A 13,070-nucleotide genomic window follows, 5' to 3' on the forward strand; every position below is an offset into this window, starting at 1 on the left:
TTAAAATATTTCGGACCTCACCACTGGAGGCGCTATGGCACTGGCTCATTTCTACTGTGCGATTTTGCTACAGACAGTATTATCAAATGTAAACTATAGTCGCGTTCCCTGACTTCTAGTACCTTGAAATCTTACTATTTGCCGTAACTTCTGGTCTCTACTGTATTATGATAGAATAGGCATTTATAAAGGTTTATGCTATTTAAGTAGAATTGTTTTAGTATCCCAACATTATGTGTTTAGGCCATATTTCCCAATTACCAAATCTACAAGATCCACAATGCCACACTACAATTGGTAACGGCGTGGGTCGCAATGGTTCAGAAATAGCAGTCATAATTGAAAGTTGAAACAAACTTCTTCATCAGTATTGTTGCCTTGATAACCGAGCAGATAACATATAAATACTCCATATATATACCAGAAATAGGAAATATACATAAAAGTCTTCCCAAGAGGAAAAAACAAAAACATAAAAAACGTAACTTGTAAAATGGGGTACACGATTGAAGTTCGGGGACCTTCACTAATGGGTGTTGTGGGGATTGAATTTTAGCAGCTGACGGAGCCATACGATTGTGTCATTAACGAACCTTAAAGCCATATTCAAGTGTGCAAATATCGAATAATATACGGACTTGATGTCATGCTACATATTTCGTTGTCATGAGAAAGCAACATATGGCATCCATGTCGCTAACCACGAATGGAAACCAGAATGGTTTTCTTGGTGTATTATTAGATACAATCAATTCATATTGTTGACAAAATAAAACAGTTTTCTTGTTTTGGAATTCAATTGTTTTACAAGGCATGATGCCATAATCTGATGTGATTAAAAGACATTCGTTTCACATAAAATACAAAATTGCAGTTATATGCAAAATAACGATGCAAATCAATCATAATTTATTGAGAAGATGGAGAATGTCTACCTTCGCGTTCATTGTTTTCCCGGAAATACAATGCTGATGATTTCTAAAGCGAATTTGGCATTGAAATAACAAGTGCTTTTAAGAACATTTTTGATATCGTCATCGGGTGTATTGTTACTGCACGGCCTGTGTCGAAACAGCTGTAGAGGGATTGTCGGAGTCAGGAACCTCAGATATGGTTGAATCTTGGTTCCTAAAACATGTTGTGCTTCACTTATCCCTTTGTTAGAACATCTGGCGCACACTTTTCCAACTTGTACCACACTTGCCCCAGTTGACGAAAACTTTTCCTGTACTGTTGGAGTAGGCCAACCAGTTAACTAGCAGGTGTGAAAGAGAGGTTCACAATCTAGGTTGTACTTTTTGAATTAATTAATAATGTAATTGACTCTAGCAAACACTTTACATCAGCTTTATTTGGAAAGCGCATGTCACTCAAGCATATTTAGCAACAACTCATATTTGATTACAAGTTAATAGGGCAATGCTCCAATATAATGCCATACAAGGAAAAGTCACGTCAAATCAGTTGTGTTTAGTCCTTGATGCTGGGCAAAGATGCTACAGTAGCCACAAACTATATATGCGAAATGCGATGCCATTTTGATAGAATTTATTCCAGTCGCCTCAAGTGTTGCATCACAAATTTTGGGTCTACTTATGTCTGACAAAAACAATTTTAATCTGTTCTTTAAGTGTCCAAATTGGCGTTGATTACAAAACATTCTCAATGGGAAATATAAACCGCCAATTTATTGCCTTTGTTGAATAGATTTATGTTCATATTTGGACGTTCTATTTTTGATTTTATTGCCCACAGCAGAGGACTAAATCAAACGAAAATGATTGGGAGAAAAATAGAATACCAATAAAAGCTAATTAAGACGATCTACGAATATTTTTAATACTAAAACTTCGAAATATATTTCACCCAAAGCCGATCCTCCGTTCTACATTGTCAAACGCAATGTTACTTATGTGATGTCCATGATCAAGTATGATCATATTATAACTAATAATTAATGACACGTAAGCTTGTGAAATTGACTCGATTGAAAATATATGACCTCATTGGCGTCGGATCTTATATGCCAATAAGCCTATTCATAAATTGAACAAGGTTTAGAAAACTTAAATGAAGGAATCGCTCTTTCCGCACTCCAAGCGTGCTTATGCAAATGTAAAATCAGTTGGTTGCGTGTCTGAGAGGAATTATTAGTCAGAAGTGTCTTGGGGTGGTATAATTTGTTTACAACGGGGAACGATTTTCTTGGTGTTATCATTGATTTGTTAATTTCAGTCGGCGTAGGTATGATTAACATGTGATTAAGTCTGGTTATATACAATGAGGTTACTTTTCAAAATGATCCAAGTTTTCTAAGTCTCAGTCAATAAATTTTAAGTGATTACCAGGTTATTTATTCCAATAGCCGACGTGTACAACTTCGAGAGGGGACGGCATAGTTTGCAATATTAGTAATTGTCTTATTGACACTCTCCTGGAATCGGTACTCCCGAAGTATGTGAACCAAGATGGCGGACACCGGAACGTAGTATGTGTACCAGGTTAGGGTTAGGCCCTAAATTTCAGGTACAAATACTACAGGTGTCACTTGGCTAGTCTCCAAACGCGTAATAGAACTAAAATAAAGAAAATTGGAATAAAATTATGACCTAACTCTAACCTGGTACACATACTACGTTCCGGTGTCCGCCATCTTGGTTCACATATATACTGCGGGAGTACCCTGGAATCAATGTGAAAAAATGCTTACTAATAAATTAATTGTCCTATATTATTTATAATTAAAAAGTCATTTACTTACTGACTTAGTGTTACAACATTTATGAAAACTCAATAATTAGAAAATTCATGTTTGTTTATTTACGTTTGGCCGTTATATTAGATTACATCTGTGTTTAACTTGACATATTTTCTGAATAAGAAAAATGAATTACAACTCTCGTTTTACAGATGAGTAGGCTGTGAAAGGCAAATGCGTTTACATTTAGTTTTCGCGTAACATATATGTAAAAAGTACGAAATCATTACAGGTACAGATTTCAGTCGCGACAAATATTATGTAAGAACTTTTAATTTTACCAGAGTAGTAAACAAAAAAAGTTAAACTGTATATTTGTCATATTTTATGAAGTGATAAAATATTGCTCACTAGTGCCGATTGTATATACGGTATATTTAATTTTTGTGAAATATACTAATTTCAATAATTTCAAGTACATTTTGTATATATAGCGTAAATTAGAGTGCGTCCGTGTGTACTGAAAATCGGGAATACTTCTTACCATTGGATTATGACTCTGTGTATCAGCAATCACTGTGAATTACCAAAAATTGCCTTTTTAAAATGGCGGACAATATGCTTTGGAACTTTAATATGTTCTATATTGAAAGTGAACTGTTACAATATAGATTGTTCATGGAATCATACAATTCTGCTGAAATCAAATTCAACCCAGAATGTTTCTTCTTACTTCGGAAATTCTTTTACATTAAACAGAGATTACTTTAGAGAGAAAGAAAACAAATCATTTTCAAGGTAAATGTGAATATATATAATGTCATGTCGAGTTGGGGCAGGGGAGCCACTGAGAACCAAAACTATAGTTAACGAGCAGCAACACCAAATGTTCTAATACCTATCATAAAAAATTGGGAATTTTTGAAACCACTAAAATAGACGGTGAGTACCGTTCAGCAAAATATCCAATTAACATCGTCCAATAGAAATAGAGATGATATTGAAGAGCCAATGAGGCCAAGAGGTGGACAGGGAATACCCCACTTTACCTGGATTACTCGAAGCAAAAGCGATGTCATGAAAATCTGGGGAATTGCGAAGGTGACTTAGCCATTCACGTGGTTACAATGTGATGTGTGAGGCGATATTCATCGATGGAGAACATATCCGAGCAGATAAAGTTGACTCAATTGATATTCCAGACTCTAGCTTTTGTAAACTGATTGCATGGACAAATAGCTCTTTAAATACAAAAAAACTGTTCATTTTTGTGTCACTTATTTTTGATAATACTGATGCAATTAATATTTAGTTAATGAGTTTTAAATAAAGTTAAACGTCAATATTTTTTTTAGAATATTAATTGGGTCTCCAAAAGAGAAACCATCATATACCGGTGATACATTATCGAACGGAAATACAGTTCATGAATGTCGTGAGTTAGTTATATTTATTTGCTAACAAGAACTTTTTCACTACATATACTACCCATCGATAAAACTGTCGGCTACATTTTGAATATAATTCTAAAAGGAACGATTACAAGAACCCATTCCAAAAAAGAAAGATAATAATACAAAGTAAAATCATGAGTGACCACTAACTTGCCAAAACACAAAAATTTTTTGAACGGTTTTATGCTGGAATATCCCTTCACAATTTAATAAAGACCTAAATATAATAGTTCAAAAGTGAATGGCCAGGCCTTAAGGCTTTCGCCTACTTTGTCTAATGACCAATCCGAACCTGCTTATATGTAACACCTTTATCTATTCTGCAATACTAAACTTATTTTATACGTGTTCTTTATGCAGTTGTCATACTCGAAGGAGATAGGAACGGCAGAGTACCTGCCTATGTAAATTGCACGCATGTGTCCGCATTTACCAAAGCTTATCGACAGCAAGATCTTTATTCAGAAACCGCCAATGATGCAACAGGGTGGTCAATATCTACCCAGCGAATGGCTTTGGATGTACCATCTGACACGCCTAATTGGGTCGATACGGTACGGTACTTATTTTATTTGGGTTTACAATAAGCTAACAATTTTAGTTACATGAGAATTGTTTGAAAATGGAGAAGACTTTTTGTTTCTTTCTTTTATTTTTTTGATGGAATATAAAGAAATATTGGTGTTACTTTGGTATGCGATCTCATTGGTTGTGTGATCTTAGTGATTGTATAGGGATTGGTGTTAGGAATTGAATTCTATATAAGAATGTCTTTTTAAGTTGCTTTTTAAGTGGCAACAGAATATTATTTTTGCTGAAACATCGCTGGAAATTGGCCAGTTACACAAACTCCACTGAGAATACTGCTATTCTTGTTTTGGGGATAAATTAATAAAGATTCCTTCTAATGCCATCTCCTAATCGTTTCATCCTTGTATCCAATCGTTCACTACCCTTAGTAAATTTTCCTCTTTACTACATTTTGTTCATTTATGCTAGACACTTTCGATAACTTCTTTCTAGACTGAGTAAAATAAAAAAGTTTTTTTTTAAATTGTTAAGATATGCAGACCTCTACATATGCATCGCTGTGGAAATTCTTACAAACTGGAAGGCGGATGTTTCCTGTCGGGATTGTCGTCGAATACAAGAAACACGTCATTTCATCATAAATCTGAAGAAACTTTATCGATTCCTAAATCGTTAGATGAAACTTATGAGACAGAAAATCTAAAATCAACATGGAAAATAAGAAGTCCGTGCCAAACAGGTGATATTATCAAATCAGATATTGTATAAAGGTTTATCAATACTATTGTTTGCTGCAAAGGTTGCTCGATCTCAATTCAATACTTGATTACCAGTAGGAAATGCGAAAACGTGCTTTCAAACTAAACTTCTTGAAATTCTAGATATATTTGATTTATTCTGACAAATAGAATTCGATACCAATCTTTGACAAAAAGGAGGGATTCGAAAACAGTAATAAATCCATAAGTAAATACCCGTCAGTTTCAAAACTTATATTTAGAAAATTTTTGATTCTACGTTGATGAATGATTTTTTTATCTGTAGTTCGATATGTTCTAAAATGTGATTCCGCGAATCATGGCTAATTATGATAAGACAAACTTTACTTTATGATGTAAACATCCCAATTCTACCAATATTAAATAATATTTCTTTTCTCAGGATGTGATTCATTTACTGACATTGACCTGATGTTTGTTATCGATGGCTCAGCATCAATAAAAGATGATAATTTTGCTCTCATGCTTGACTGGATTAAAAACGTTTCAAAGGGATTCGACATATCCGAACCAGTCAGAATAGGCGTCGTAAGTTTTTTGGTCACTTGGTGGCAATGAAGATGCATTTATTATAGTCAGCAATAAAAGGGTTCAGTGCACCTAGATGTACGGTCATATTGCTTACAAGTAAGTAAGTTTTTTTTGATTTTCCGTTACAACAAAACAAAGGTGAAATAGAAGGCAAAACAAACAAATATACGGGAAATCAGCAAAGTAGGCGGAATCTAAAAAAATTTAAGACGTTCTCACTCACCCCATTATTATCCTACAGGTTCAGTATTCTCATTGGAGCCCAATGGATGATTTAAACAACCAACGTTTGATAAAAACAGAAATTGGACTGGGCCAGTACAGAAACGAAACTGCCTTTGACAACGCGGTCAACAACATAAAGGTATGGGGGGAACTGAAACGTTACAGCATAATCATGTCATATGGCAGTACGCTAAAAATAGTTAATTTGTAATCAAGTATGTACCAAACTTTTTCGTCATGTAACTCATGAAAGTATTTAACCGTAAGTGTAATTTTTATGATTTTCTGTCACGTGTATCTGAGTGCTCCTTTTTTTGATTATAGTCAATTTTATAGTAAATACATAATGGATGTGTATATGTGGTATTCCATTTTCACTAGTTGTACTTTTACAATTATCCAAACGTTTCACTTCAGTATCAAAGATCATCAACGTACACAGCACACGCAATTAATAAGACAGTATTGTATGATTTCAATGGATCTAATAACAGATATCCGGAGGCTGGTAGAGTCATGATCTTGCTCACCGATGGAAAGTCTACTGATGGAGAGTAAGATATATCACAATTTTGTTTTTATCATACTCTACCACGAATATGCCTGCTACCCCATGTAGACACGTATTACGGGATTACTGGGATTTATAAAATTCTCTTTATTGGACGCTCCGACCCTTGACCCCTGAAAGATTCTCACATCATTGTGCAAAATCTTCAACACTGATTTTCGAGTGTTTTGGAGAGTTGGCTCTTACAAATTGGCTCACATGTTAAAAACTATCATTTTCATTCAAAGCAATAAACCACGTGCCGCTTATAGGTACTGATAGCTAATTTTAGACTAATCTATCGCAGCGTTTGCGGTATCAATTTTTGATTATTGTAACTAAACTAAAGGTCGTGAGACATAATGACAATTAGGTTATTTGATTTACAACAATATTTTGGATAAATAACCAAAAACAGACGAATAACACGCAAAACTACCAAAAAGAGGCAATGTTTACAACTAGGCTTGAATATTTGTCCGAGCGAAAGAAGTATAGTAAGCGGCGGCATATATTCCAATTGTTACATCATTATAACGTTATTGCTGATTTGCAATTGTTACGGAGATGAACAAGGAAATCGATGCTCGGGGAAACATTCATAGTATGTACGCTATGTATAGTCGGAGTTGATTTTGCTAATATATACCTCTGAAATTTTCTGAACTCAGGAGTCAATTTAGGATTCAAATATTTTTTTCAAATATATTCTCTCTCTCTCTCTGAAGCCTAATTTCAAATCTTCCTAAATTGGGAGTAAGAGTCGAGATTCCCAACTAAAACACATAAAGCTTGCCAGTATCAAGTTTCCCGGCTAAAATGTGGTGTCGGTATAACAAACTAATATGAATCCAGATGTTTTATATAGAGTCGATATTTTCGGAAATGGGTAAAAGAGGAAGTGATCGGAGTTGGGAAGAGATGACTCTGACTCTAAAAAGCCCAGCTCAAAATCTTAGTCGGGGTAGTCACCACGAGAAATGTCATTGGGATGGGTCACGGCCCTACTCAGGATACCATTCGTTGCATGAGTCAAGTCAAGTTATTTAACTAACCTGGTTCGGATAAAGCAGGGTTTGGCAAGGTTTTTGAACCAGGGGACAAAAATATTGCCCACCTAGACTGGCGGGCCATGTAAGTGTGACGTAATAATTTAGCTATCAATCTTCAAGAATTAGGGTTCAGAAAAGGAATGCAACAGATTATTCAAAACCATCGGTAAACGATACACTAAGTTACATGACAATAATGCGTAAACTATGATCAAAAAAGAACGTTGAGAGAGCGTTCATGGGAACGTTAACAAAACGGGCCAGATTGAATCCCCCAACGCGCCGGATTTGACCCACGGGCCATACTTTACCAAGGTCAGGGATAGAGTGTAGTCTAGTTAAATAACTTTTGGAATTTAGAACTCTAAATATCTCACTCGATAGTTAACATTGTCAAAAATAATCATTTTGAGTATTCCATTTTAACAGATTGTTGCCATATAGTGCTCGTTTTGCAGCTGAGGAAGGTGTAATTTCTTATGCTGTTGGTGTTGGACATGCATTTGACCCGACTGAACTGCTTCTGATAGCTGGAACAAAAAGTAGAGTGTTTGAGGTAGCAAAATTTAGTGCATTGGACAATATTGTCAAAGGACTTCAACAGAGTATTACTCAATCACTGGAGGGTATGTTCACGTGCTTGATAACTGGTGTTAGACAACAATTTACAATGATTTAACTATTGAAGTTTTAGCATAGTAACTGATGATCGGCTCAGTAAAAGTAAATCTGAAAATCATTATCTAATTTTAATCGTAATAACTAGAAAGTGCTTGAATGAATACATGAAAACTGGTAATGAAAAAGTGGTATCGATTACTGGCTTTTTAAGGTCGCAGACTAATACCTATAATCGCCAATCGCCTCGCATTACATATTGCTGTTTATTTTATTCCGATTTTTCCTGTTTTAGTTATATTACGAGTTCGAGGACTGTCTGTGTTATCCAAGTGAATATATCCCTTGCCCATAGGTTTCAGTCCCTTTATACAACTTGATGTAAAGTAGGCGAGCAAAATTAGGTACCTCCATATTGGTACATACACTTTTGAAGCGCCCAAAATTCACTCGTAAATTTTACCGGATATCACAAATAATTTAAAAAAAATTTTATCGCAATCTTTTGTGATATATATTTACTAAAGGTAACCAGTAAATTTACATTCAAAATTTGGTAAATTCTTATTCAAAATTTAGCGAAAATCACCATAAACATCCAGGCATTACACTTTACAAAACGGATCAGTAAATATCACAGACTATTTCATGTAACAAGGTTTATTTACAAATATAAATATGAACGTAAAATGAATAATAAGCCTTTAAAATTTAAAAATTAGAAACGCGAGGTAGGCAAAACTCCCTCGAAAGTTGATGTTTGCCCTTTCACACAGTCACTTCAAACAAATAGACAGCCATATACAGCGTAATTCGCCTTATATATAATTATATATAAAGCCTTCAAATAGCCATCATATGCCAGCCTTTAGTATGACACAATTAATAAAGATTATATATATTGTTTATAATATTGATACTAATCACGCATGCCAGCCTCTTCTTCGTGGTAATTTCCTCATCTACTTCCGCATAATCAAATTTGCTCATTTTAAATTTTCAGGTGAGCCTACGAACAGAACGAATGAATTAATCCACTGCGAAGCGGGTTTTTCCTCCGTACTTACTAAGGCAAGTCGAAATATTCATTGTACTATAAAATATACTATAACGAATTGTGGTGAGAATGTGTAGTTCTGTTTTATCCAGTATGGTGTGGAAGAGTGAGATGCGCTCTTTACTAGGTTAAAATAATATGAGTGGGAGTGTTAGTGTGTGATCGTATGAGCAGCATCATGTTCGCTTAATGGTCGTAGGCGCTCGTGACGTATAGGCGGTAGATGTTAAAGGCGTATACGTTTAGGCTATATTCAGTACGGTTATAAATAAGCCTGCCGGTTTTATACATTTCATTGCGGTATATGTATTAAAGAAGGCAAGTGGGTTGGGAACATAGGCGATATTTTTGTGTTATAGACTTTTTCGTATAGTTTATTCGGCGGTCCCGTAGTATGTGCAACAAGATGGCGGACACCTGAATATAGTATGTGTACCAGGTTAGGGTTAGGCGGTAATTTTATTCCAATTTTCCTTACTTACGTTCTATTACGAGTTCGGGGAATAGCTAAGTGACTTCTGGTAGTATTCGTACCTGAAAGTATGGCCTAACCCTAACCTGATACACATACTACGTTCCGGTGTCCGCCATCTTGTTGCACATACTACGGGAGTATCGTTTATTCAGTACAAAAATCCATTCGGTGGCGGAGCGTAGCCAAAAGCAGAGTTTCATGGGGGATTCCAAGCTCTGAAATTATACTCAATTAAATGCTTGTCGTGTCTCTTAAGTCATTGTATGGCATGTCTATCTTTCTTGATTTATGAACATGTACATTCATCTCTGTACTGTAAATGGAAAACTATCTAGCTTTTTTGCGACTCGCATACATCGAGTACCTTGTCGCTATCTAGTAGAAATCTTTAGACTTTTATACATTAGGGATATCACTTGATATTCCATCAGATATCAGGTAATACGACGAGTTTATACGCATAGTAAAAAAATACATTCTGAGCCAAAGATAATGTACTTTTAGTTTCTATATTCAGTAATTTGTTCAGGCACATCATAAACAGCAGTTAAATTATATTGTTATTAATTTTCCGTCAGACATAAACCGTATTTAATCCGACAATTAGCTAAGATATTGCCTTCATAATACGACAAAACTATGTGTTCACGACCTGTAGCTGTGTGGCGGTCAAAGGATGTACATCCTACTTACTGTTTTGATATAAGATACAGAAAGGATATAGAAAACAAACGTCATTTCCGTGCACAGTATACAACAGTGCATTGAATCTATATTATTAAAGAATATCGTAATGAGGGCACTTCAATATTGTTCCAAACATTGCTATACTATGAAAGTGTGATGGCCTATCAGGACACTGAGTTGACCTGACGACCTCTAATTAATCACGTAAGCATAGTTCTAAATTTGCTAACAGAGATGGGACCAATTTCAGGTCACGTTACTCGCAGATAAACATATACAATATTTTCATTATGTAGATATTATAATCTCATTATTTCAGCGAAGTGATTATACTACGCATGAAATGCGTTCGCTTTTTTAATACGTATATGAAAATAATTAGCCTTAATTTGACGTCAAATCAATCTGGAGAGAATGACTCATCTAACTGAATCTTAGCATAGCATTGATTCTTTTGTTCATAGTTTGCATATTTTTGGTCGCACCTTCCAGTTATTGTTTGATATAACTATCAGTCATCTGTTATATAACTATATAAATATGATTGATTTTATCGCAAAAATATATATAGTATCACTGGTATTGAATCACGAGAGAAGTTCGGTAAAATCTGTAGTAGTAATTGCGCATTCCAGCACATTAGATTTGTCCAATATAACAACTTTAGGTCAATAATTATTGGCCACATATTGTTGTCCTCCAAATCATTTTCAGAAGTTTTTTTTAATTGAAAGAGTCATCTATTATTTAGTTAACGACATTACCTATTGAATAATATCGACTAGAATTTTCCTAAAATTGTAAGAGTATTGTAAATCTTGTCGGGTGGGAAATTGATTTTCATTTTATTGATGTAGTTTAGAATTTAGATAACTGACTATCATTACCAAATCCTAACGTAACATTCTATACGCACCAGCGCTTTTTTAAACTTTGGTCGAATTGAAATGATACAAATATGTCGTCATCGTCCGATATTGTGGAAATATCCAACAACTGGCAGACATACAGGATAACAAAGCGACATTAAAAACATAGTGGTATCTGTTTGTTGATTATCTCGTGGTAATATAAAATTAAGAACATAATGTTACGTACCGGTTTGCTTATAATCTATATGTAGTATCGTTGAAATAGCGAAATGTTAAGTTCGTTATGTGCAGTATATAGCCTAGAAGTATTCTATTGAAAATAGATCAGAACTATCAAAAATTTGCTAAAAAAGCCATTTAAAATCCATATCAATATTGATGTACCAGATTAAGATCGTTGTATTTAATCTCACATCTCGACGAAATGGTAAACGACAAAGAGACAGGGTATTGGACTAGTTAGACTAACGTTGAATTACTGCGAGATGCAATCCCGTGTATACACCACGGTAGAGTAAATAACTAGATTAACTCTCGAGGCACATGAAATTTCTGACGAAAGGACGTAAGTTGACCAATAGATATGACAACATCATAGCACGAGGCTATTGTTTAGCAGTAGAAGGAAGCAATCTCGGCCGATAATGGGCGAAAGGCATACTTCTATAATATAGCATTGTTGTATTTTGTTAAAAATACTTTAAAAAGCGCGTTGCGTTATTGAAAATTGCGCCATATTAGTTTTACACACTGCAATACGTTATATCACAGGTATGGTCGTCATAATTTCGATGAGTCAGTGCAGTTACCGTCACATTTCCAGAAATTTGCTCACATCTGCATGGTAAGACCTATCATTAAAAAATATTACCAGAGCATGTGAGTTTGTTTATATCTCACAAATTAGAGGAAGTACGCGCTTTAACTAAAGTTTACAGTGTTACACTATACCGTAGGATAGATACGCCTCGCGCAGAAAATTTTTACGAAATATATACGACAATTAGGAAAAGGGCAGACGTGATACCTGGTGGGTTGTTTTAATACGTTAGAAAGAGAAAATTATATTATACCAGTTTTTAAGAGCTAAGCCAGAAATGAGTTTTTCAAACTAATTACTGCTACCGTACATGTCATGATTGAAATTTTACAAATTTATATTTAGAATTCTTATTTGCTTTCCACCGTACCGTGATCCCTAATAATGTCATCGACTGATAATATGACGCGACAGTCCTGTAAGTTTGTATTTTCACTGATATAACGAGTAAGTTGAAATTGTCAGAAAGTACACATTCGACATGCATGAAATCCTCATTAGCATATTCTTCGATCAGCATTTGTTTTTGAGTGTGAGACTAAAACTTCATTATCCTCCAGTTGATAATTTTAACCGAGTTAAATCAGCTGATAGGCTAGTTTTACTGTCGTTGGACCATTTTGCAAATACTTTTTCCATCCATGGTCTCGACCAAACTCTTCCAACAGTAGAACTAAGATAATCTTTCATACACGCACAACTAGCTTTTTCTTTGTCTTTG

General features: G+C 34.8%; 1 protein-coding gene across 1 annotated transcript; it reads left to right on the forward strand.

Annotated features, from left to right (window-relative positions):
• The first annotated feature begins 3,198 nt into the window (after positions 1-3,198).
• LOC120343956 (integrin alpha-D-like) lies at positions 3,199-9,907 on the forward strand. The gene is made up of 9 exons (XM_039413009.2): positions 3,199-3,496; positions 4,054-4,133; positions 4,513-4,706; positions 5,215-5,422; positions 5,845-5,990; positions 6,235-6,357; positions 6,636-6,772; positions 8,250-8,446; positions 9,442-9,907. Exons 1-9 carry the CDS (start codon positions 3,252-3,254, stop codon positions 9,570-9,572), a joined length of 1,461 nt encoding a protein of 486 aa, XP_039268943.2. The 5' UTR covers positions 3,199-3,251; the 3' UTR covers positions 9,573-9,907.
• Positions 9,908-13,070: the final 3,163 nt, after the last annotated feature.

This window comes from Styela clava, chromosome 5 (genome assembly GCF_964204865.1).
Source record: "Styela clava chromosome 5, kaStyClav1.hap1.2, whole genome shotgun sequence".
Lineage (NCBI taxonomy): Eukaryota > Metazoa > Chordata > Ascidiacea > Stolidobranchia > Styelidae > Styela > Styela clava.